This window comes from Tetrahymena thermophila, assembly GCF_000189635.1.
Source record: "Tetrahymena thermophila SB210 genomic scaffold scf_8254479, whole genome shotgun sequence".
NCBI classification, from domain to species: Eukaryota; Ciliophora; class Oligohymenophorea; order Hymenostomatida; family Tetrahymenidae; genus Tetrahymena; species Tetrahymena thermophila.
In genome coordinates this window covers 61,963-89,957 of record NW_002476254.1, presented here as the reverse complement: position 1 = coordinate 89,957, position 27,995 = coordinate 61,963, and the positions used below count along the sequence as shown (strand labels likewise).

General features: G+C 22.8%; 5 protein-coding genes across 5 annotated transcripts; 3 read left to right on the top strand and 2 right to left on the bottom strand. All coding sequences in view use genetic code 6, as the record gives it.

The window, feature by feature from the left end:
- Positions 1–6,036, top strand: TTHERM_00622680 (NLI interacting factor-like phosphatase; the record flags this gene model as incomplete). The annotated part of the gene is made up of 9 exons (XM_001022493.2): positions 1–115; positions 267–417; positions 867–1,616; positions 2,252–2,395; positions 2,602–2,731; positions 2,788–3,339; positions 3,572–5,318; positions 5,381–5,496; positions 5,557–6,036. 9 exons carry the CDS (start codon positions 1–3, stop codon positions 6,034–6,036), a joined length of 4,185 nt encoding a protein of 1,394 aa, XP_001022493.2.
- Positions 6,037–7,496: 1,460 nt separating this feature from the next.
- On the top strand, positions 7,497–11,408 carry TTHERM_00622670 (hypothetical protein; the record flags this gene model as incomplete). The annotated part of the gene is made up of 2 exons (XM_001022492.1): positions 7,497–7,529; positions 7,722–11,408. The coding sequence occupies 2 exons, from the start codon at positions 7,497–7,499 to the stop codon at positions 11,406–11,408; spliced, it is 3,720 nt and encodes a 1,239-aa protein (XP_001022492.1).
- Positions 11,409–12,867: 1,459 nt separating this feature from the next.
- Positions 12,868–15,336, top strand: TTHERM_00622660 (hypothetical protein; the record flags this gene model as incomplete). The annotated part of the gene is made up of 6 exons (XM_001022491.3): positions 12,868–13,064; positions 13,211–13,339; positions 13,457–13,581; positions 13,640–13,901; positions 13,995–14,930; positions 14,985–15,336. Exons 1-6 carry the CDS (start codon positions 13,006–13,008, stop codon positions 15,334–15,336), a joined length of 1,863 nt encoding a protein of 620 aa, XP_001022491.1. The 5' UTR covers positions 12,868–13,005.
- Positions 15,337–16,372: 1,036 nt separating this feature from the next.
- On the bottom strand, positions 16,373–16,840 carry TTHERM_000622659 (glycosyltransferase family 2 protein; the record flags this gene model as incomplete). The annotated part of the gene is made up of 2 exons (XM_012799310.1): positions 16,373–16,432; positions 16,490–16,840. The coding sequence occupies 2 exons, from the start codon at positions 16,838–16,840 to the stop codon at positions 16,373–16,375; spliced, it is 411 nt and encodes a 136-aa protein (XP_012654764.1).
- Positions 16,841–17,301: 461 nt separating this feature from the next.
- Positions 17,302–25,971, bottom strand: TTHERM_000622658 (transmembrane protein, putative; the record flags this gene model as incomplete). Its single annotated transcript, XM_012799309.1, has 20 exons — positions 17,302–17,403; positions 17,477–17,501; positions 17,631–17,721; positions 17,839–18,445; positions 18,495–20,207; positions 20,272–20,390; positions 20,562–20,673; positions 21,828–22,185; positions 22,527–22,902; positions 22,957–23,107; positions 23,165–23,436; positions 23,494–23,619; positions 23,674–23,991; positions 24,166–24,308; positions 24,358–24,516; positions 24,577–25,009; positions 25,268–25,518; positions 25,569–25,743; positions 25,791–25,839; positions 25,888–25,971. 20 exons carry the CDS (start codon positions 25,969–25,971, stop codon positions 17,302–17,304), a joined length of 5,664 nt encoding a protein of 1,887 aa, XP_012654763.1.
- Between the last annotated feature and the right edge of the window lie 2,024 nt (positions 25,972–27,995).

The window sequence follows — 27,995 nt, the reverse complement described above, 5'->3', positions numbered from 1 at the left end:
ATGCATTTAAGACCAAGCTAAAACGACTTTGATCACTAATTAGGAGGATTTGGAAGTGGTCAAACTTATAGCAATTATCATAACAATATGTATTCTTAATAAGGCTCCAGTTATGGTAAAAATCCAGTTCAACTTTACAAAAAAAAATAATTTTTAAGCTATTTGTTGATTTTCATGTGCACGCAATTAGAGAAAAATGATTTAGAATTTTATTTGTTTTGAATTTTTTTAACGAAAAATTAATAATATTTCAAAATTAAATCAAGGATATGCAAATTCAAATAGTTATGGCCAACCTTTACACCATGGAGTTGGCTATAGTAATAGCCAAGCTAGCCAATCAGTTGAGATCTTTTCTCCAAAATCTTTTCTTTCTTAAAATGTTTCTCCAAAATCTCCCTTACTTTAGTCTTAGTAGTAAAATATTCTTTATAAATCAATCAATTTTTCAATTTATTACTTTTGCAATTATGATAATAATATCAAAATTTGTTAATGAATGAATGAGCACTGAAACAAAATACAAATTTTAAAAGAAACATATATAGATAGATAGATAAATAATCCCCAAATCAAATCAAATGCCTTTGAATGATTTATATAAAACAATCAAATTAATTTATTAAATTTTCAATAATAAAACAAGCAAACAAACAAACAAACAAATAATTTGACAAAAACTAAACAATCAAAAATCAAGCAAACACCTATAAATTTTGTTTGTTTCTTTCATTGTTTATTTATAAAAAATTCAAATCAAAAAATAACAAATAAGATTAAGAAAATAAACAAACAAAGTCATTAAAAAGAAAAGTTGATTTAAATTCAATTTTCATTAATTTTCAAATGCTAATCACAAACAATAGGACCTTAATGAATGGCGGGAAGATGCAAAATGGTAACGGACTTATAGTAAACTCCGGAAGTAGCATAAGCCAATAGTAACTTAATTAGCAAATAAATTACAGCAATAGCGCTTCTAATTTGAGTACAAAGAGGGATTATTTATCTCCCACTAATCGTCTTTAGCAATAGTCTGCAACTTCATCTTTGCAACTACAATAATAAATTTAATAGTAGCCATTGCATCCTCAGTAGAATTAGTTACTCTAACAATAGCAATTTTAGTAGAATCAGCCACTCAAAAACAACTTCTTCTAGCAATCCTCTAATCAAATAGATAATCAAAACCTTTACTAGGGTGGATACTCTGTTTTAAATTAACAATCTTCTCTCTAAAATTAAATGTTACCATAGTCTGCAACAAATGGATTTGGAAAGAAGCAATAAGCGCCAGCCTTGCAATAGCAGTAATAGCAATAGTAATAGTAATTTTCCTAAAATAATTAGTAGCATTATCAACTCCAACAATAACAATTAAAATAAACATAACTGGGCATGAATGCCAAAGTTTCCCCTTCGGCAGCAAATGCAAATCAAAACAATACCTTCAGTTAATAATAATCTTCATAAGTATAAAGCGGAGTAGTAGTTAGCGATATGCGCCACTTATCCGCTGACGCTTTGAAAGATAAAGAAAATCTTTAAAATCCTCTTCAAAAGATTTACTATGACTAGCCTTCAACCAAGGCTCAATCAACCCAAAAATCTAGCATGTAAAATATCAAAGCGAAATAATAATAAACTCTTTCTTATAAATAAATAAATAAATAAAAAATCTTCTTCTTCAAAATAAGTATCCTCTCATTATTTAAAAAAATAAACAAACAATTAATCAAGTAAATGAACAAGCAAATTAAATAACATATCTTTAATTAATTAAAAAAGTGTTAACGTTCTATTTGCGTTTCAAGGCATCATATATTTTCGCTCCCCATATATGATATCTTAACACTAAACATTTTTAATAACAAGAGGAATTAAGCGTATTCTTATGAAAATCCAAACATTTAAATTTAAAAATCTCCTACACTTCATCAAAAATCCATTTAAAATGTTTGACTGATTTATTATCTTTTAAAAACTCAATGAAAATTTACATGAAAGCAAAAAATCTAAAAACAAAAAACATTAAAGATAAGAATTGATTATGTCATAATTCAATATTAAGAAAAGTGGTAATTTTTAATTAAAGCTAATTTTTTGCTCAATATCCAGCCACTCCATTTTTAGAATAGTTTGATCAAAAAATTATTAAACAGAGGTGCTTTATTTGTGAAAAGATGATAATGCTATTTTTATTTTTTTAATTATCGAAAGAAAAGTATATTGATAATAATTTTTAAAATAGCCTTGGGAACTAAGCAATGAGACCATCATCCCGTGAAGGATATACAAACAGCACATAATCATCTACTTTAAATAGCAATCGTTAATAAATTAGAGCAAGCACAAACTCTAATTAATTAGATAATCGTCTTTAGCGCAACTCTTAGTAATATATTAATCAAATTTTCAAAATCTTCTTAAAGAATATTTAGATAAAATCCCAAGCAAAAAACTTAACTGACTTTTTTTTTAATTTATTTAAAATCTATTTAATCAAAAAAAAATTTGAATACAATTTTTAAAGAAAAAATTTTGATTTTTGGTAGTATTATTATCAGCTAGTTTTTAATAATTTACTTAATATTTTAACAGCAGCTAATAGAACTTGAAAACAAGTAACTTAAACAGCACAGCATTAGGTTAGAACATTAATAATAGTTAAATGAAAGAAAACTTGCTAATGAATGGAAACTATGCCTTCTCAATGACTAATTAATCATAAGTAATTAATTATTAAATGAGTTTGTTAATTAATTGAACTAAAATTTATAAATATAGCCACAAGGAATTTATGAATAACAAAGCTAGATTGGCTACCAACCTTAAAAAAACTCACATATGTATTAAAGTGGAATCGTTTAAACCAATTCATAATTAAGTAACCATAACATGAAAAGAAGTGAGATTATTGAAATGAAACACTCAAACTATCTCAACTCTCCAAAATATGTCCCTGCTAATGGAAATCAATAATATGTTTAATAGTAATTAGATACTAAAGAGTCTATGGATAAAAAAGAAAATTATACTCTCTTCCCTTCAAATTAAAACACTAAGGATAAACCTTTCACTGCTGACACTCGTTCTATAAGATAAAAGAGCTAATATAAGGATACATCTTCATAAGGCAACAATAACAGTAGTCTATAAATTGAAAATAATCCAAATTCTAACTCAATGACCTCTTAAAGAAAAGAACTCCAAAGAGTTTCTTCTGCCACAACTACCTATGCAGCTGCTTAAAGCCAAAAGAAATCTTAAAATTTCAAATACAAGACTGCTAAGACTTCTAAAATTTCCCTTCAAAGAGATTCATAAACTCCAAAATCTGTAATATTTATTTTCATTATTAAATCCATCAATATAAATGGATTATAAATTTATAAAGACAAAAAAACACTCACACACAATCAAATTCTGTTCTTTCTTTAACTAAATTTTTTATGCTAATTTGAACATTTAACAATAATTTTTAATTTTTACAAGTAGATTTTTTTATTTATTTTTATTGAATCTTTCATTTTTTTTTTTTTTTAAATTTTAATAATTAACATTAATAAAGGGGGAAGACAAGAAAATTAACTTCTCTTCTGATACTAAGCAAATGAGTGATATCAGTTAAAAGGAAGTATCATATGGAATTAACACTTCTTCTTCATCAACTACTCTCAGAAACAACTTTGTTGGTACAAGTTAATCATAATATATCTAACCAAGATAAAGTGCTGTTTTAGAAAGAAAAAATGACAAATCTGCAGCTCTCTTTAACGATACTAAAGGAAAATAAGCCTAATCTACCATTTTAACATCAGCTGAACAACCAAATATTTCTACTGTAAATAAATCTAAATCACCAAACAACTTAGATGGGAAAAAAGTTGGTGAATCAAGAGTTTATAGCGATGAATACTAAGAATATAAGAAATTACAAGAAAAATTAAACTATTTAGAGTCAAAGATCATGAGCATAAAGACAAATATTGATTCTACCTATTAAAAAGAAAAAGAAGAGTAGAGAAAGGAATCATTAACAGGTCAATAATTAACAGATTAAAATAGCGTGTTAAGTGCTACAAGAACATTAAACAGCCTAAATCAAACTCAATCAAATAAGAACTCCGCTTCAACTGCTAATTTAACTACTTTGCCCTCTACATCTCTCTAGACTGGTGCTTAAAGTACTCCTTAAGGTTATCTTTCCCCATCAACTCAATCAAAGATGAATCATGATAGCTACTCTAGAAGCAGTCTTTGCTCTCCTGATCAAGCACCATCTTCCAATTCTACAGCTAACAAATATAGCAGAGATGAAGAACTATTATATCCTAGCAGTAATACTTCTAATTTGAAGGCTACTACCAATAGCTTCTCATTGGAATAAAATTCTACTAAAGCTTCTGCTAGTAAACAAGGAGTTTCAAGCTCTACTATTAATTTATATTTAAAAAATGGTATGAACAATTAAACCCAGTCAACATCATCTCTTAATTAAGTTGCAAATACTTCTCTTAACTATACAAGTAATTCAACTTAAAATGCAACAGCTGTCTCTTAAAGTGAATAAACTATTTCCTAAACTTCTAATAAAGCTTCAGCTAACAATCCCTTAAGTAGTTTTGTGACTTAAGTAAACAGAGGATCAGGTATCCCTCTTTCCCCAAAAACAGCTACTAATACTGCAAAGCGTACTAAAATTGAAGAAAAGATAAGCTCTACTATTCAGTATGATCCAAGTTAGATAAATACAAGTCTCTAACCAAGCATTCCAAAAAGTTACTTAAATAAATCTCAATAGTAACAGTAATTAACACAATAAAATCAATCAAAGATCTAAGATGGATCAGTTGCTTCTTCTTCTGTAAATAATAGCAGCAGCAAGAGCAATAATGCTTCTTACAAGAAAAGAGACGACAGCGACTCTATTGATGGATCAGTTTCTTAATAAGGAACAGCTTACTATCCTTCTTCAACTAAAAATCAAACTAGCTAAGGAAAGAACTCATTGATCTTAACAAAGAACAGTGCAGAAACTTAGTCAGCATAATCCTTAAAAAACAGTAATATTCTTGCTAGCCCTACAAATAATTCTGCATACAAAAAAAATATTTAAACTACTCCTCCTTACATCTATTACATTTCTCCTATTATCAAGTCATATATGGAACCTTAAAATGTGAGTCCTTTTGCTAGCTTAGCAAGAGAGCACCTAATACAAACAATGTAAGCTATTAGCTTCTCTCGCATGCTTAAACCTGCTTCTTAAAAGGTAATTGATGAAAAGAAGGTTCACTTGCCAATCCGTCGTGATAGTAATTATTTTTTAACAAAAAATAAATTTCAAAGTTTTAAATTTAATTATTATAATCAATAGATAAGAAAACTTTAGTTTTTGACTTAGATGAGACTCTTATCCACTGCAATGAAAATGCTAATATTCCATCAGATGTTATTCTTCCTATTAGATTCCCAACTGGAGAAGTTATAGAGGTAAATTTATAAAAAAATTTTTAAGACACCAAATTTATGTAAATTTTTTTAAATTATTAGGCAGGAATAAATGTAAGACCATACTGCATGGAAATCTTATAAGAGTTGAGCAAGTTTTATGAAATTATTGTATTCACTGCTAGTCATAGCTGCTATGCAAATGTTGTCTTAGACTACTTAGATCCTAAGGGATAATATATTACAGGAAGACTTTTTAGAGAAAACTGTGTTACAACTGAAGAAGGAGTTTACATTAAAGATTTGAGAGTTATAGCAAATAGAAATCTCAGTGACATAGTGCTTGTCGACAATGCCGCTTATTCATTTGGCTTCTAAATAGATAATGGTATTCCAATCATTCCTTTCTATGACAATAAGAGTGATGCTGAACTAAAGCACTTGATTCACTTTATGAAATCTATTCATAATGTTAGAGATTTAAGAGAAATTGTTAGAAAATTCTTAAAAATAGGCTCATTCAGTGAATTTTCTGATCCTCATACATTAATCTAAAACCTTTTTGACGATTTAATATATTGAGCAAAGCTTGCTATTTTTATGAGAAGGAAAAAAAATTTAAAGATAAATCTTAAATTGTTAATTCTCAAACATAATAAATAGTAACTAACCCTTTTTCTATAATTAAAATGCCACTTAATAAAATAAATTTTTATATAATAATAATAATAATAATGAATAAATTGATTCTATTAAATTAAAGGTAGTAATAAATCACTCTTTAAATTTAATTAACTCACTTATCATTTATCAATTAATTAGCCTTTAAATCTAAACAACTTAATAAGCAGTTAAAAAATAGCTTCACTTACTTGTCTATATTTTAAGTTCTCAAAGAAAATTTGATAAAAATTGTAAAAATAAAAATCATTTGAGTGTAAAAACGAACAAAATAATTAAACAAACAAGCAAATACAACAAATAGTAATAAACAAATTTTATTAAAATAAATTACAATCAAAACATTTTTAAATCGAGGATTGAGATTTGAAATTAGCTGTTAGAAACAACACTACAACAATATATATAATAATTAAATGAAATATTTCTTATAATATCTTCCTATAAGAATTATAATTTTTTCTTTATAATTAAAAAAATATATCGATTAATCTTTGTATAATTTATTATAAGTATGCCATTTTTATAATTAAGTACATTATTAATTTCTTATTCATTACTAATAAATAATTATTTATTTCAATCATAATAAGATGCTGATTATATTTATTTATTTCAAAATTAACAAAATTTAAGGAAAGTCCTAGTTATTAATTGCTATTTTTCAGTAAAATTTTTATTTTTATTTTAAATAAATATTACAAAGATAGATAGATAAAAAAAGGATAAATAATAAATATTTTATGATGAGTTTTTGTTTCAAAATCTTTTAGAATTATTTGGCTGGACTTCAAATAATAAATAAGAATCCATTTAAATTATTTGAAATAACTTAAAAGAATATTTTTAGTATCATTAACATTTTATTTAAAAAAGAAAAGATATCAAAAGTTATTAATGAATAAATAAAGATTCAAAAAAAACTAAATTTTAACATTAATAAATATTTTCTAAATAAAGCTAAATTTTTTTATTTATTTATTATGATAAAAAATGTTTTTAATACAATTTTCATTTAAACTAAAGTAATAAAAAAAAAATTTATGTTACAATCATAAATATAAATATTTGTAATTTGGGTTTATAAATTGTAATGGAATCAAAACTTATGTGGATTTAAAAACATTATTTAATAACGCATTATATGTAAATTTAAGTGGTACTATTCAAAAGCCACAAAGTTATAAAGATTAAATAATTTGCTATCAAATTAATATTCAAGTAATTAACAATAAATTTACCTTTGAAATTAGAATTAAAACCTTATAAAAAACTTAATCCAGTAAATATTAATTAATAATAATATAAGCTTAAATTAGAATACTAAATATCAACTTAGCTACTGAAGAAAGTAATATAAAATGTTTCACGAAGGAGAATTTATTGATGTTAAGGTAACTATCACATATTTGAATACTTTGTCTTTTTTTTATTTATCTTTTAACCTAGATTTTAATAAATTTCAATATCCCTCCATCCTTTTTAATCCTTCCTGTTTTTTATTTATAGACTATCTTAATTATTCATAAATTTAAGCTTATAATTCAAACAAATGTTTTAATAATATATCTTTATTAATATTATAGAAATGTAAAGAAATCTTAGAAAAAAATGAGCCTTAAAAGAGTGATTGCGAGAAGGAATACATCAAAAATATTCTTAAGCAAACTACTTTATTTAAGTAATTTGAAGAAGAAATTAAGTTTTAAATGTAAGAGAATGAAGATTTAAAGTAGCATAACTCAGACTAAAATAATTAAAGAGAAGTTCTTGATATAGAAATATTGCTTAATAGAACTCAAAGAAATATTAAATATTTAAGAGTCCCTATTAACTAATTCCTATTTCATAAAGGTGAAGTAGGAGATAGATTATACATGATTATCAAAGGTCATGCAGCTGTTTATGCTGAAAGAGAAAAGGGCTAAATAAATTCAGATCTAAACAAAGAAAAAAATTTGACAAAATAAATATAATTATTGACAAACAAAATTCTTCACTATGAGCTAAGCATAGAATAAAAAGAAAAGAAAATATTAGATGGAATTTAATTTGAATAATAACTAATTTAGCAGCAATTATAATAATAGTAGCAGTAATAAGAATCAAATGATACTAGCGATATTGAGAATAAATAAATAAATTTGATCAGAAAATAGCAAAGGAAATAAGAAGAGCAAGCTTTAGCATAACTAAAAAATACTCTATGTGAATTAAAAGAAGAACTTTAAAATTACTAAAAATAATTAAATCATCTCATATCAGTAGATTAATAAATTTTAAAATAAGCATGCTCATCGAATAAAGAACTATAAGCAAAATATTTTACATCTGCTTCTACTAGTGGAAATATTTGTTATTACTAAAAGTTAAAAACATTAGATCCTTTTAATCACTTAGGTGAGGCAAGTATTTTGACAAATGAAAATAGAACTGCAACTGTTATGGCTTGTTACCCATAGAATCCTTCTCAAAGTAAAAATGAATAAGAAAACAATATTCTTGAAGAAGAAAATATAAACCAAGTAGAGAATGAAGAGTCTTTTTAGTAAATGGAAATTTCAAGTAAGAATGAAGAAGATCAAGATTTGCATTTACTATATTTAGAAGCAAATGTGTTCGTTAGTATATTTTCTTCCACTCTTGACTAAATAAACTATCCACTAACTATTTTAAGCAAGATTTTAAATTAGACTTCAAAAGATCTGCTTGTAAGAATATCTTATCTCTTTAAACTAAATGAATACAAGTTTAATAAACAAATATTTACAGAGGGAGTTGACTTAGCTAATTGTGTTTATTTAATAAAAAGAGGATCTATATAGCTTTAAAGAAATGCGCGCTAAGATGAGCTAGAAGGATAGAATAAAAATGAAAACTAAATTAATGAAGAAACAGAAAATCTTAAAAATAAAAAAAAAATTTAAAGCCTCAAAAGATAAATAGTAATTGCTGTAATTGGAGAGGGATAATTTTTTGGTTTAGAGGATATTTCTTTCAAAAAGAAATATAGAAGCGACGAGCAAAATGAGGACAGCACTGAAAAAGTTTTTGATAAAATTCAAAAAAGGACTTGCAGTGCTGTAGCCCTCACGAATTGTTTAGTTTATGCTGTACCTAAAAATTTACTACTTACTTCGAGTTACTAATTTTATGAGTTATAGTAAATTCTATATGATCAAAGTAAAGTAAAATAATAATTTTATCTGAATTAAGCAAAAAAGAATAATAACATTTAACATTACATGGAAAGAGAGATGAATCGAATTTAGTAAGAGCCATTAATAGAGAAGGCTATCATTTAAATGAGCATGAATCACCATAAATAAATGATGAATGGTTCAAACAAAGTATCTAACATGATGGATTCTTACATTAAAGTAAATAAAGATGTATTAGATAATTAAAAAAGTATACTCTAAATGGCTCACCTAACTGAAAAAGTTTGTAAAGCTGCTAAATAAGGATAAGGTGAATTAGAAGGTAATATATAGGGTTCATAGCAAACTTCTCCAACAAAACCTAATTATGGAAAAGTGAAATAATTAATCAATAGGAATCCTGCAGAAATTATTTATGCCCATTTAGTTTAAAGTGAAAATGAAAAGGCTTTGAATATTAAAGAAAATGTAGTTCTATCTGTAATGCCATAGTCTTAAAAAAATGTGAAAGATATTTTACTTGCTTAAAAAAACTACTCAAAGTCTAAAGATTTGCATAACAAAAACATCAGAATACCCTCTAGACAAAATTTAAATGAAACAATTTTTGTTTCATAAAGTCACAATAACTTACTTGCAAACCAACAAAACAATAATTTTTAACTATCATAATTAAACTCTAAAAGCAACAGATATATTAATTCTTTATGTGAACTAGAAGAAACACAGCCTTAATAATACAAAATCGAAAGAAAAAATAATATAATACAAGTAAAGAAAATTAAAAATTTTAAATCATAAAATTCTTAAGCAGTGGGGTTTGAAAATACCTAAGATCAAGAAAAAGAAGATAATACTTTGCAGACTCAAACTCAACATAAATAAATAAAATCTTTAGGATCCACTTAGTTTTCAACACCTTTGATAAAACCAACATCTCTTGATCAAGAAAAAAAGTTTTAATACCTAAAACAGATATAATCTAGTTTTTTAGAACTAAACACTCCTCCTACTGGTAATTTTCAGCTTGATGCCACTAACATACCAACTAATAATCTTGAAGACAGCTAGGAAAAGATACATGATAACAAAAATAGAGCTATGTTATTAAATACTAAAAGTATAGATTTTGATTCAAAAAAATCGTACTATTCTAATTTTCTTACAAAACAGATGCTCTCAACGAAAAACCAACAAGGTAATTTTAGTGATAGACAAGATAAAAGTATCTCAGCAAATCAAACTGAGAGATCTATTAAATAAGGACGACTTATACAATTAAAGAATGATTTTGATAACTTAAGTTCATCTTAGAATGATAGTTTTACAAAATCTGAGTTATTATTATCAAATTCGTAGAGCCTTTAAAATATATCTAAGCAATTTAATAATTAAGACTCCATTCAAGAAACTTAAAATACTGAAAACAATTAGAAAATATTTTAATAAAGCATTCCTTAGAGAGCTATCAACAAAAAATCATCTTATTTCAAGCAAAATTAAAATGATCTTCCGAATTCTGAATACCAAGACTAGAAATCTGTCCATTTTATATCTTAAAGCAGCTCAGATAAAAAATAAGGAGATTTAAGGTAAAATCATCGAGGATTTTCTGTTGGTTAAATGAGAAAAGAAAATAAATATCATTCCCCCTTTTAAATATAAGCTTTATAATCAAACTAAATATACAAAAAATAACCTTTAGATGTATAATCCGAGTAATAACAATAAGAAGAAAATGATTTAAAAAAATAAAATACTACTTAGTTACTTTAAAGTGAAAAATAAATTAAAAATTAAAAAAAATTCAATTACTTTTTGTCTTCATCAAATTTAGACTAACTAGAAAACTCTTTTAATTTTTAACAAAACCAAAGCAAAGATTAATTTTCTTAGACATAGTTTAGAAATAAATTCATAAGGCTATCAAACGAATCACGATTTAATAATACTTTATATAAATCATAAAAGTTTACTCCTTCAAAAAATGGAAAGCTTAAACCACTTCTTCCTCTACTATCACCTTAGCAAATAGAGCCCCCATAACTCATAGAAGCATTCAATCCCTTTTAATCAAGAAGATTATAACCTTCTAGAGTAAAATTTGATTGATAATAATAATTAAATCTACTACTACTATTACATATATCCCTCTCAATAATCAATAATTTATAAATTTAATTATATAAACTAATTACTAAATACTAAATTTACTAAAAAACTCTACTAATAATTTTTTTGAATAACTATTTATTTGAACTAATACCATAAAATTTAAGTTCAAAGTATTATATTAAATTTTATATTTAATATGTGTTTACTTCATATTATAAATTAAAGTATTACATCAAAAAATTAAATTAAATTTCTTTACTTAAAAAAACGGAAAAATTGTAGTTATTTCAAAAAATAAATAAATCAATATTTTAATAAATTTCAAAAAATAATAAATATTCTTTAAAAATATCATATTTATAAATAATCTATGTAAAATTTTTTCAAATATTTATTTAATTTAATATAAAATATATTCAAATCAATTTGGTTAAGGAAAGAAATAATTTTTTTTTTAGCTCCTTACAAAAATTATTAATTATGATAATACAAACCCATTCTTAACTTTTTTTATTTAAGTAATTAAACTTATAGTAAGATTTTTTTTCAATATTATTGCTCGTATTATTTGTAAAATATCTCAGAAAAAGAAAGGAAATATATAACTTAAAATGGTTCTAGATTAATTTAGCAATTTGTTAGTAGAACGAAAACAAGTTATTATATTTATTTATTTTTCTTAATATTTTTATCGAATATCCTTTCAACCCAAATTTAGTTAAAATTATTTAATTAGAAACTTAGATTATGTGTTTTGATAAAAAAGATATAGACTTAATAATATATGAGTGTAAACAAATAATTTATATTCATATCACTTTTGATAAAAATTAACTAAATAAATGTAAAGATAGAATGTAAAATAATTGCAAAATTGAGATTAACTTATAACAATAATCTAAAATAGTAAATTAAAAATGTAAGTATTACTTTTCTAATTATTATTTTAAATGCTTTAATGCTAATAATTTTCTCAAAATAAAAGGAAAAGGCAAATTTAAAAACATCAAAGATACTTTAATTGTTCTCATAAATATTCAATTTTAATTTAGTTTGATTTATCACATGATAAAGTCAAAATTTGAAATAAATAAATAAATTATATTTATATTATAGATAAACAAACTAACTTATCTTAATACTTCTCAAAAATACTGTTCTTTATGTATACAGTTAAGTTTAAATATGAATTTTTTTGTAATCTATTATATACACTATATAAAGTTAATTTAGTTATTTGAATCAGTAATATAAAATAAATGGACAATTTATTTAAATCAATTAAAATGACTATGTGATGTTATGAAAAATTGTTTAAATTAAAAAAAATTGTATTTGAAAAGAGCCAGCTTAGTCCAAACACAAATTGATTTTTATCAAATTATGTTTCTTATGGTGCCTTTGCTCTTATACTTAAAAATATATCGAATTTAGTGAAGTTGATTTTTTTATAAATTTTTATTGGAATCAAAGATAAATAAAATTATTGATTAGGAACATTTTAAAAAATAAGAATAATAAAAGGAATATACAAACCATTCTATATAATAAGGCTACAAACAAAAAAAAAGCTAATCTACAAGACATAGATAACATGAGCGATATATAAGCTATTAGCGTTGACATTAAGGAAGTTGGTAAAAAGATAAAGGCGTAAGATTGACTTTAAAAAAAGCATTAAAATTTTTTTTTACTTAAATTATTTTATTCATTCTAATGATGCTAATAATTAAATATAAAACTAATAAAAATTATACTCGAAAATAACAAAATAACTAACTCTCAAATAAAAATTAAAGCTCCAAGAAGAGATTCACATGGTTTTTCTCTATTAATGGTAAAAAGCACACTGTTGACCTTTTTGTTTCAAAATTATCAGGAAAGAAAAAACTTTTGCTTAATGGAAGAGAAATACACACAGAAAAAAGGTAATCAATTCATCACTTTTAATGAATATTTTTATCAAATTTATTTTTTGAGAAATGTTTAAAGAAGTAATTCCTTATTTTAAAGATAAAAATATAATTATTTTATTTTAAATCTAGTATGATGGGATCTTTCTCTCATAGATTCGATATTGAAAGAGACTCCATATAAATCCAAACAAAGGGAGATAGCTATGATCTTACTTTCAATAGAAGTCAAAGCTTTTCAGAGTTATATACCTAAGGTAAGTTTACTTTATCATAGAAAATAAAGCAGATATTTTAAATTTATAATTAAATTAGCACAAACAAAGCAATAATTTAGAGATGATGATGGTTAATTTGATAGTTATGATAACGATTTTGCAAAAGGAAAGTAAATGGTAAGCAAGTATTAAGGATTCAGCTCAGAAACTTACAACCAAAAGAAATAAAGCAGTTCTTACTAGCAATCATAGTATAACAATAGCAAAAATAATCGTAAAAATTATAACGATGATGATGAGGATGTGCACAACTCTGACGATGATGATGATTAAAAAGAAAGATATGATCAATTTAAAAAGTAAAAATTAGTTTATTCTTTGTAAATAAAAAATCTATAAAAACAAATAAATTTTTTTTTCTTTACTCTAATAATTTATTTTTTAAAACTTAGTGTTAGCAAAAATTCAAATTCTAATCCTCCTCCTAAATAGGCAAAGAAAGCTGATGAAGGATATGATTTTAATTCAGGATTCGAATAATTTGAATGGAAAGGAGGTAGTACTAGCAATAACACTAAGACAAAAAACGACTCTGCCTTTGACAACTTTAGTAATTAATTCTCTAACCCATAGAGAACTTAGCAAAGCTTTGAAAAATAATAATAGCAATAATAATAAAAGCAATCTACTTCTAATTAAGATTTCTCTAAGTTTACTTTCCAAAACAACATATAGCCTAATAAGCCTTAATAATAGCAATAGCAGCCATAAGTATAGAATAAGAATATCCAAAATAGGTAAGCCAACGATGCTTTTGAAGCTTTTGGAGCTGTACCTAATAACAATAATACAAAGTAACAAGACCCTTTTAATGATTTCTTCAATTAAGCTTTTTCTACTAATCAAAATTAGAATTAAAACAACAACAACAGCAATTAAGCAAATAATTTCTAATAAGCCTAATCATTTTAGCAAAACTAATAAAATCAACCAGTTTAATAGCAGTAGCAACCTCCATAATAACAATAACAATAAATATAGCAAGTATAGGCTCCTAAACCTGTCCCACAAACTAATATTTTAGATTTGCTAGATGATGAACCAGCAACCGCATCTACTCCAGTGTAAAATCAAAATAATGTAGGATTTTAACAATAATAATAAGTTTAGCAGACTGTGTAATAAGTGCCATAATAGCAAATTTAATAATAATAACAGCAGCCATAAGGATAGAATTTAATGAACTTATACGGAAATTAATAATAGTAGTAGCAATAGAATTTCAATAATAATAATAATAATATGGGCTAATAAAACTAATAATAGCAACAAAACCAATCAAATTATAGTGCCTTATATAATTTGAATGGCGGAAACTAACAATAATAGTAAGTTTTTTTCATTTAATTTAATTTTAAATATTTAATTTTGGTTAAAAATAGATTTGGTGGAATAAGTCTCTAGAGTCAATACAGTAACAACAGTAATAACATGATGTATGGTGGACAATAATAATAGTAGTTTAATTAATATCAGTAATAGAATTTGTATCAAAATTAAATGCAAAATCAAATGGGATATAACTAAAATAATATTGGAAACAACTATTCCATGTAAATGTAAATGAATAATTAAGGCTTTAATAATACTAATTAAATGGGAATGGGTTATCCAAATTAAAACTTTTAGAACAACAACAATAACTATTAAATGAATTAAGGATTTGGTGGTGGATTTAATTAATAGCAATCTTAACCGGTTGGTAATAAGGCTCCTTTCGAAGATCTGATTTGAAAAATTTTAGTTTCTAATTAGTTGAATTATCAATTTTTGAATGTATATAAAAAATTCCATTTTTTTAAGAAGATTTGATTGTATTTCAAAACAAATTGTATTTGTATAGTTAAAGAAAAATATTATTTGAAACATCGTTTATTATTTATTTAATATATAAAAATATAAAATGCTTTTTAATAAACTTATTTTTTTAAAAAGCATAAAAAATAGTTAGTTGTTTTGTGTTAAAATAAAAGCTTTAATTTATATAAAGAAAAGTGTAGAAATATTTTAAATTATTAAAATATTATTATTTTAATTCATTAAATATTATTTTATAATACAAATAAAATTTTTATAATTTTTTTTGTGCAAATAAAAATATAGATTTAAATTTTTAAATTAACAATTAAAAGTATTCATTTATAATACCATAATTTTTATATTTTTTTTTATTTATTAAGAGAAAAAATATCAATTTTTTAAATTATTAAACTGAAGAATCCTAATAAAAATTTTAAAAGAAAAATCCTAATTACTGGAATATTTCTGATACATTATTTTAACTAAGTACATAAAAAATATAAGATATTATTTTAAATAAAATAACTAAATTATAAAATATCTTAAAACGATAATTTTTTACTATTTCATTTAATTAAATTAGTAATTGCAGTTTCTTTCTTAGTTTATTTCTCAAAAATTTTTTTTAAATTTTTCATATTTTAATTATTGATTTCTATGTAGATTTTTTAGTCTTAGTTTTAAATATAATTTGTTATGATAAATTTAAGGAGAATCCAATTATTACGCGATCTTTCATCGTAGATCTAAAACTTTTTCTTTATAAAGCTTAGTTTATTTAACATTTTATATATTTATATTAAAATCTTCCTAATAACACTATTCTTATTCTTTAAAAAGTAATATAAATAAGTAGTTACGTTCAGCAAAGCAATTAGAACGTAAAGAAAAATTAAGGCATATGAAAAAGAATTAGCAGTAACCTCACTATCTGAATTATAAATAATCAAATTAAAACAAGGTACAAAAATCAGCAGGTAAGATATGAAGAAATCTAACATATTTATTCTTTAGTCATAAAATGGCTTATCTTTTTAATTAAAAAATTAAATTAATAAATAAAATGAATTTATATTGTAAATTTTACTTTTTTTTGTTATTATTGTATAGATAGTTAAAATGATGCATAATATTATTTGCTTTATATTTTAATTATTTTTGGCTAACTAAGTTATTGCAATTATTGAGCATTTTTATACTAAAATTACTAGATCCCAATAAAAGCAATCCTCGGTGTATTATCTGTAGAAGAATCCAAAATGTTTATAATATTTATATTTTTACAAGCTTTATAAGTTAATTCTTAGGAATAAAAATATTATGATAAATAAAGAAGAAATTGCAAGAAGCATAGGTAAAGCAAAGCTTAAAGAAATAATTCGAAACTTTTGATCACAAGGTATATTTAAATAATCACTTACATACATTTTACCATCATATTTTTAGCAGGTCATCTAAAATTAATTTATAATATATAAAAAATTAATATAATTTATTATATATTTTTTTAAATTATTCTAAAGTATTAAATAAAGTTTAAATTAAATCAAAAATAATTTAAATTTACCACACCCAATCCTATTTTCAAAAATAATGGGATATTGAAAAGCAGTAAAATAAAAGCACTATTTAAACAAGGTTGCAGCCTTTGTTTGCTTTTTGATTTAACTTAAAGAAGCATTTAAATAACAAAGCATGCAAATATCATAAAGGTGCAATAAATGAAATAGTAAGATAGCTTTAAAAACGGCATTGTCAAAAAGCCAATATTTTTATCAAGATAGCATGATAGTTCATCAACAGGTAGGATAAATGGAAATTTGAAAAAATTAACAAAATACATAGTAGCATCATCTTGAATATTTAAATTTACAATATTTGCTAATATTTGAAGGTTATTCAAAATTAATTTAATTTAATTGACTTGACTTTATTATCCGCTTGATACAATTTTTGAAGAAAATATTTTTAATATTTTAACAATAAAAACCTATTAGGCATCTTATAAGATTTTATACGAATAGTAGAATAAAAGCAATAAATGAACTAAAGCTAAGCAAAATATAATTAATACGCTTATAGCCAAATTATTTCTACACCTTATTAAAAATATTAATAAAAATTATTTAAGATAAAATAAATTATAATAATTTGTTTATTTAGAAAGATAATGGCATTTAATTAAATTTTTGAATAATTGAAAAAATTAATTTGATAAAAAAAAATACTATTTGCAGCTATTATAGCTAGATTTATAAAATTTAGAATCCCAAAAAGCCTGGTTGATATCACAATCCCCACAAAGAGCTCCAACATATCCTTATAAAAATAAATAAATGTTTTAAGTGTCTCTGAAAAAATGCAAAATAATTTATTTGAAATAAAAAATTTTGAAAATCCTTGAATAATTTTTATATTGAAAAATATTTTGATTACCTCTATTACAATAGTAGACTTCATATGAGTCTTTTAACTTATATTAGGATACTTGTTTAAATAATGTAGAATTATCTCCTATGCATTTTATAAAATCTGATTCGCACTCATAATATAGACTAGAATTTGAACTAGATCTCCAATACCCCTGAGGAAGTTAAATAAAACTTCCATAACATATAGCTTTCTAAACAGGACAAGGAGTGCAAACTTAAGAATCTGGATCAAAAGAATAGGACCCCTTACACATAATACAAACATCATAGTTTAGAATATTCTTTTTTGAAACATATCCAACAGGGCACTTTTAAATCATATTTATTTGCAGAGTTACTGAAAATCCTCTAGTATATGTTACTTATCCTGTAAGTCTATCAAAATTAGGTACTTTTATACTATCACTATAGATTTTTAGTGTTAAATTTTATCCGAAATTTCCATATATATTAACTTGCTTTGTTAAATTATATATACCGTTTATTTGACTTAAAGTGTTTGGCGATATATAACCTTAGCCACTTATTTTTTAAATCTGCAATACTTCAGGTTAATCAATATTTTAATATACATCTCCTTCGTTATTTGCTAGTGATATCAAAATTTCTTCCTTTTTTTATTAATAAAGTTTAACAATATAAAAAAACTAACAAAATTACCTCCATATAGCCACTTATATGATCCGATATTTATATTTTAGGTTTTTTATTATCATGTAATACTTTATTTATCGTAATCATCATTTAAGTAGGACTAACAAATATATCATTATTCAAAACTGAAGCTTTATTCTAAATAAATGTATTTGTTTTTTAGCTTTGTAAAGAATTACCTTATACTGAATAAACAGCTCCTCCGTTTAAAGCTGTATTTTACTAGTATAAACAATTAATTGATTCTAAATAAGAGTTTTACTCATCTTGACTAAAGATAGCTCCTCCATTTAATTGAGCATTATTTTAAATAAATTTGGATGTTTGAATTATTACTGGAAAGTTTTAGAGATAAATAGCTCCTCCGCTTAAAACTGATTAATTTTCTTCAAATGAACACTTACTAATAATAGTGTATGAATCAAATATAAAAGAATTTGTTTTATTTGAATTTATTTATTAAAGGATTCTCGAATTATTGCCATTCAATGTATTTTAAAAGACTCCTATTTAATTTGAAATGTAAAGAGCTCCTCCATTTAGTGCAATATTTTTCTAAAAATAGTTCAAGCTTAAATGAATTTTTACTGAATTAATTAGAATATTGCCATTTTAACAAACTGAGCAAGTGTTATTAGTGAAGTTAGAATGGCTTACTGAAACTGAATTAGAAAATATTTAAAGTAAGTTTGTATTTTGAAAAGTTTTATTTTATTTTGTAATCAAGTAATCATAATAATTTGTATTGTTTTAAATTGTCACATATTAGAATTAAGTTTGATTTATGTTATTTAAAGAAATCAAAGATATTTTATAAATACTATTTTCAAATGTAGTTAAGAAACAATCAAATTTTTTTAAACCATCTACTTAAAGAATATTCTAAAATATAAGCTATTCTATATTTATTAGATTTGATGGATCACTTATGATACTTAAATTTGATTATTCTAATTAAAAGTATTAAATATTACTAACTTAAATATTTGATGATACATAGTATTAATACTATTTGTTTTTCAAAATAAGAGCTTTTAAGAAGGTCATTTGCTAGAATAGCTATGAAATGTAATTTAATAACTAAATATTATTAATTTCTAATTTAGTCTTATCTTATAAATTTCCTTAGACAAAAATTTAACTACCTTATAAGCTCAAATTGTTGATAAATTTACTATTTAGTATACTTAGTGAGCAACCATATTAAAAAGGTGTTATTAAATAGACAGCACCTCCTCGAAAAGAAGCAAAGTTATTAGTGAAATTAGTTTATTAAATGGAAATATCGAATCCGTATGATTATTTACCGTCGAAGTAAATAGCTCCTCCTTGTAACTCAAAATTATTGTCTAAATAGGAAATGTTATTTACAAAATTACTTTATTTAATTTAGACATTACCAAAATCTACAATTACTAAATAAATACCAGCACCTTAAATTGCTTAGCAATTTGTTATGTTAGAACTAATTATTTATGTGGTAACGCTTTATATATAAGCTGCACCTCCTAACTTGTAAGAATTATTTTATTTAATATTTTGCAAATCAAATTTGTTGAAATTAACAGAAATTAGTTTAAATATGGTTGTTTATGAAAAAATGTTAAATAAAGGTGCTATGAGAAAAGGACTTATATCAGAAAAAACAGCATTTTCTATTTAAACTGAACTTATTAAAGCCTTTATATTTAAAAAAGCAGATATTTGCTATAAGCTAGCCTTTTATTTTGTTTTAAAAAATATAAATTAGGTATATTAAATTAAATTAAAAAATAATATTTACAAAACTAATTGTACTCTAAAGATTAGCTAATTGATATTAAACATCTTTTATACTGATTTCTGAGCTTAAGTCTGAGGATATATGTAAAAATGACATAGAGGTAGTTTGCTTGGAAGAAACTAATGTAATATTTTTTAAGATAAAATTTTATATTTATATTATCGTATTTGAAACTTAGTTCACAGAAAATAATAGTTTGATATTTATAGGAATCTGTGCAGCATTTATATTCTTAACATTTACATTTTTTATTGATATTTAATTGTAAGCATATTTTATTGATATGATACCTTAGGATATATATTACTCATCGGTTTAGGCGTAGTCTAAAGTATCAATATTAATATTATAAGTATTAGTAATATACATAAATTATAAGTTTAAATTATCCCTCAAATTTATCTGTGATAAAATTACAGAAATTGCAGATTTAATTTAAATTAAATTGTTACCTAGATTTAATATTTAGTTATTCTATACAGTTATTTTTGAAAAAGTTATGCTATTCACATTAATTCCATCATTTTTAAATAAAAACGACTAATAACCAGAAACTTAATTATTTGAAAATTCTATGTTATTTAAGTAAGCTTAGTTTTGTACCTGACCATTTTTATTTTTTACTAAATTAAATAACCCGTAATTGTTCATTTGATTATAGGACACTATTATTTAATTGGTTTAAATTATATTAGTTACTATTAAATAATTTTAAATCTAGTCTATTGAAAACTAGCAGTTTTAAATTGTTATTTATTGTAGGATCAAATAATTTATGCTATAATCAAAAAGAATTTATGACTAATCTGTAAAATTAGTTTTAGATACAGCTAATTGTTAAATTTATATATTTTTTATATTATTTGTTTATGAGGGACTATTAAATACTAACAATTAGCTGCTCAAAATATTTGAATTAATTATATTCACAATTTGTAATTAAAATTATATGTACTACATATTAAATCTAATAAGCATAGAGTCTTACATATAAACCTAAATTAAATAAATAAAATCTTTTAATATGAATTTTAAAATAAAAATTTTACATTGTCAAATGTGCAATTAAAAAGTTTTAAAGTTATGTTTTATTATTAAGATATGAACTAGTCTAATGTAATTAAAGGTGTTGAATTCACTAATACTATATTTTAAAAGTTACTATTTTGAATAGATATTGTTGTATTTTAAATCTATGCAAATTAAAGGTAAAAATAATTTGCATCTTTTTAAACAGAAATTTACTTAAAACTAACGAAATCAAAGCTAATCTAAAGTAAATTTTATGAATAGATATTTATACCGAAATTTGAAAATGGTATTTGCTAAATAAAGTCTATTCCACTAACAAATACAGTATTAAAACCAGAAATATTCAATATTTATTTTTGACTTAATTTGAAATTTTGCTAAATATTAAAATTTTAAGAAGTAATATTTAATGTAAGGCTTTCTAATGAAAATATTTAATTTCCTAGCTGAGAAGAAAGCTAAAAACTATTTTATTGTTCACAAAAATCATTTAAAAAGATAATTTTAACTTTTATTTCTCTTACTTATAATTCATTATAATAAACAATCAATTGATCATAAGGTAATTCATTTAGAATAATTTTATCAATATTTATATCTTAAAGCCTATTAAAATTTATAGGATTTTGCAAAGATCCATCTCCTAAAGGTTTACCTATATTAGAGCACTAAGCGTATATCACTTTTTATTTTTGATAATGACATCCTTAGTTTTTATTATTACATAAATAGCATTTTCTTTTTGATTTATCATATGCTATTTAATAGTCATTTAAATTTGAAGAGAATCCATTTAAATTGTCCTTACAAGACATGCATTAACTTTAGTAAAGAAAATATGGGTTTTTAGAAATATCACCCACATTAAAACAAGTGCTGCATCTATTTATAACAATTATATATTTTATAATAAATATTTTAAATTTTACTTTAATATAATATTATGTTGTTTTAAAATCCATAAGTAAATAAATTTTTTAAATTAAAACCAATAAATTCTAGAATTCATATTTATTTATTTTTTATTTGGAGTAACTAAATATATCAAGCTTATTATTTAAAAACATTTTAAATATATTTTGGAGTTTAAAAATAAAAATATTTGTTTATATGATTGTTAATAACATGCTTCTTTTTTATAAAAAATCTGTAAATATTATCAATTATTTTATAAATTTGAATAGTCATAATATTATTCTAAAATGTTTTTTAAATTAATTTACAATATTGGGCAAATCATACAATCAGTCCCATCTCCTGTGATTTTAATTAATTAATTGATATCTGGTAATTAATTTTAATTAAAGTAAAGTCTTGCAATCCAATATTACTAATCTTTTATTAAATTAGATAGTGCATTAGTATCGCAGGAAGAACAATAAGGTCTATTATTTTAATAATCAAATTAACAATACTTGCAATACTTCCCACATATAAGCTTTATACATTATTAAGTATTGGCATCCAAAAAATACCCACTTTAACAGCTTGTACATAAAATTTACTGTTAAGCTCCAAATCTATAATCTAAACGATCTTAATAACTAAACTTATATTTCATTTAAGCTAAATCTTCAGTATATTTGTAAAACTTAGATCCTAAATCAAGAAATTATCAATTACCAAATAATTATTTTAAAATAATTTTTATACCTTCATAACAATAAGCGCATCCTTCTGGGCATGGAAGGCATCCTTTTAAAGTTGGAATATATCCCCATTAACAAAATGTGCATTAATAGATTTGTATAATATTTGAGTTCCAAGTTGTTTTATAAGAGTAACATGCATAACAATTATAAATCTTAATTAATAATACAATATAAAAAATAAAATAAAATAAACTTAATTAAAATAATACCATATTTCTGCATTCTTAATTGAGACAAGCATTAGAATCTTAATCAAATACATTGGAACCACAATAATTTATTTAATTATTTGATAAATTGCAATTTTATTTATCTGCTGTCTATAAATAGCCATTACCGCATAAAGTACAAATTAATTAAAATTTAGTAACCTAGTTATCTAAATAGTATAAAGGATAGATGTTTAATTAAATTGAATCATTTATAAGAAAAGTTTATGACTAACAGTAAGGTATAATCTAATATTATGTACAATTTTAACCTTTTATTATTATTTTAAATTAAATTATTTTGAAGGTAGGATTTTAATTTTAATTACCTGATCCATCTACAATACCCTAATAACAAGACTAGCATACTTTTTTATAACCTAAGTTAATAATATCTTATTAAGTCATTTACACTAAATTATTCTATTGATCGTTTATAATTCCGTAAATATTTTCTTTTTAAATATGATTTTAATTATATTTTTTATTGCTACTTCAAAAAATGTTACTGTAAACGCATTAAAAACAATTTTATCCACAAACTTCACAACCCAGTAAATCATATCTGACTAATTACATATTAGGACACTAAAGACATATTAAAGTCCAAACAACATTTGCATATTATCCACTTGAAAGCTGCTTCTAAGAAAGTGAACTTTTTAATAAAGCTTTTTTTCCAGATACAAAAATTGCAAACTCACATTTGGTACAATTATTTGGACAAGGAACACAATTTGAAGATTCCAAAACAAATCCTTATTGACAAGATAAGCATATGGCATTATTGATACCTTACATTTAGCATGAAATACAATTTGTAGGACCTTTTAAAAAAATAAATTAATATAAATAAATACTATAAACCTTCACATATTAATAGCCAATTTTATTAAAATTCAACCAAAATAAAATATGTTATTTTTAAATCTAAAATAAGGGGATAATATGAGTATGTGATAATTAATAAGGATTTATATTATATAAATGTAATTATTTACAGTTCCAAAAATTATAGACTGAAATGTTATTTCCATTATAATTTACAATATAGCTCAAGGCTTAATTATTCATTTATTATAAACGGTTTTAATAATTATTCGTTTCGAAGTTCCTACATGTTTTAAATTACTAATTCTAATTCCTTTTTAAATAAAATTTATTTATTATCTAAATTTTTTGCTAAAAATTACCATAAATCTAACTCTGAGGAGCAATCAATACATTTTTAATAATAATAGTTTATTTAAGGACACAAAACACACTAATTGTAGTTATTTAATGTGTTTTTATACATAAAAAAACCTTTCTAACATTATGTGCAGTTAAATTAAGAGTTGCATGAAAAGCATCTAATTTTAAATAAAAAAAATTTATCCTTTTAATCGAATGAATATTTTCAAAAAAATTACCCATAAGGACATTTCAAAGATTAATTTGATAAGCAATTATTCTAATCATAGCAATCATCTTACATGTAATCTAAATTCATATTAAATACTAATTTAAGTTACAAAAATTGTTGAGTTTATTCAATAGAATAACAAGTCTGATTTCCAGGATTTCTATAGATGTTAGGGCATTATTAGCAAAGTTTAGTCCTATCATAAATGTTTTAACAAAAACCATTTATATCAGTGCAAACATCGTACTTAAAATATTTCTATGAATTTATGTTTAATATTTAACATAATCCATTGTTGTTTACTTTAATAGCACAATTTTTTTCGCCTAACTTTTAAATTAGTTCTTTTCCGTATAAACAATAGCCTTAGTTATCACTAAATTAGCAATATCCATCTGGACAATATGAGCATAAATTTGTATATATGAAAGTGCATTTTCCTAAAATAGAATTAGAAAGATTATTTTACATATACTAATTAGAAATTAATTAAAAACTATAAATTGTTTGAATAAATATAATTTAATAATTTAAAAATTTCTTGTAAAAAACAATTTTTTCGAAAGCTAAATTTCAAAAAAATTTTAATAATTTACTTTGTTATTAATAAATCTTCAAAAATTAGTTTTTTTTTTTGAATAATTAAACATACTCAAAAAAACTAATATATTTTATGAATAGAAAGGAAAATTTTTTACCTTCTTGATCAGCACAGTATTAATACTTGATACCTACTTCTTTGCAAGTTTAAAAATTAGTGATTGGATCTGTATAAACACAATAACCCCTAACACATTCTTCTATCTGGTCTCCAATTAGAGTAGCAACTTACTATGATAAACAGAAATCAGTATTTACTTATCTTGCAAATCTGCTATCTAGTATGTTAGAGGAAAGATACATACAAGAATTAGATTTTTGGTCCAAACAAAATTAATCTTTTAGGCATCTATTTTTAAAAAAAGTAAAATAGTATTTTAACAAATTTTATTAAAATACTTAATTGCATTTGCTTAGCCATAACTTAAGCAATAATAATTATGGTCATAACCCACATAACTATATGACATTAATTTGATGCAAGAATATGTTACATAAGAATGTTATTATCCATTGCTCTAGTACGAGTAAGTATAACTTTTAATACAGTGTTATGAAGCACACATCTAAATACCTTTATTAAAATATGCAAATTAGATAATTTTTTATTTTTAAACTTACTAGTGTATTCTTAATTTCTTTGAGCACAATAACCATTTGTTTATTTACCCTGTTTGTATTTTAATTATAACATCAATATAATTTTTTTAAATTTTACTGCATAAAAGGAAACAATATCATCTATCTATGCACAAAAGTTGAATGAAGGATCTAAGCAGCTATCTGCTCCACAGATAGGCATTAAATTTCTTAAATTGCTTTAAAATTATTATTTAGATAATAATTTATTTTGGATTTAAAGATTTCTTAAAAAGCTTATATTTTTTTATTTATTCTCAAAGAATTGAATAGATTGAGAGCCAGAAAATAATATACAATTTTTGTCTTTTAATTAGTCAAGAAATATTTAGCTTATTATTAAAAAATAAAATTTAATTTAAATATATTTATTTTGCTCTAAAATGATATACTTATAACTTTAAAGTCTATTGCAATTCCTTTCAAAAATATATTAAAGTGATAAATTGTTTGTATTGAATATTAAGAAGCTTTGAGATAATGTTAAGCTATCTGTATTACTTTTTAACCATTACCAAAATTCATTTACTTAAACAAAATCTATACCTAGTTATAAAAATATGCAATAAATAAAAAAATTTATTTGATAAGAAAATTACTTTAACTTATGAATTCATTTTTAGCTTATTAACCTAATGTTGAGTAAGCAAATGTTTAGTACAAATTCTATTAATTGATAAGAGTAATAAGAATAAATAAATAATTAATTAATTTAGGAAATATATTTACTTAAAAATAGCTATTGCTTCTTTCCTTACTTAACTTTAGATTGATTTTCCTAACTTTACTTTTATTTGAAAAAAAATATATTTATAATAATTTGGATTAATTTTTATATTTATTTTACTTTCCTGATGAACAAATAATCAAAATTGAATCGTCAATTTGACATAAATAGATTTCTTGAAATAAATATGTTTGTTTCAGTTAATGATTAATAAATTTCAAAAAAAATTTATACCCTTAAAGTCTATTAGCTCTACCTCTCCAATTATTATAAGAAATTTATTGATTTATTCCTATGTAAAAATCTCTTTGAATTACTCTAAAATTATTGATAACTTTTCAGTAGATTAAAAACAATATAAATGTATGCTCAAATTATCTGGAAACTCTTCAATACTTCTATTCAAGCTCTATGTGCCATAAGAATCATAGCCATACTCAATTATTTAATCAGAAATAGTAAAATTCTAATGATATTCCTTAGATTAAACATTTAAAACCAAGCTAAGTAGAGTATATACCAAAAAATACAAGTTTTTAAAAAAATACAAATTCATTCTTCTAGTTTTTAATATTTTCAATCTATCTCTTAAAATTAATTTTTGATTATAAATGAATTATAATCACAAATGAAATTCAATATTTAAAAATATACAGAGAATTCTTGTTTTTTTATATTATTCTCTTATTAATTTATTTCTTCCTGAGGATTAGTAGTAAAAATAAATATAAGAATAGTAAGCTGCTTTTTGTATCGCAATTCAGGTTACTAGTCGAATAATCCAAAAATTATCTATACAATAACTATGACTTTAATCATTAGATAATACTTTTAAAAATTTTACTTAAAATAAAAAATAAATAATAAAAAATTCTATTTTATAATTTTATTACTACTACTATTTTAGGCATAGTAATAATTTGATTATTTTCATAAAAAAAGAAAAGATTAAATAAAACTCAGGAAATTATTTTTTCAAAAAAATATTAATTAAAATCTACTAAGTTATCGTATTCTAAATTAACTAAATTTATTTTAAATTTTGCTTTATTATTATTTTTTTGAGTTTTATTTAAAACAAGAATAGATGTAAGCTAATATTTTTTAAATATTAATTTTGAACTTTCTAATAGAAAATTTGATAAAAAATACTATTTAACCTCTACCTTAAATGTAAAAAAGATATTAAGGTATTACTTTATTTGTAAAAGTAAATTTAATTAAAAAAAGAAAAATTGATTTTTCATATCTAAATAAATTAAGTTACAGTCGTTTAAACTGATTTTTTTTTTTAATAAAAAGTAACACAAATGTTTCTTAGATTGGGGAAATAATTACGAAGCTATTAAAAATAATAACAAAAATTACCTATTAAAATATGTAAAAGCTATTTTTATCAAATTTTATCAATATATAAAAAGTATATTTATCAATTCTTTCTCTCAATCATTTTTTATTTG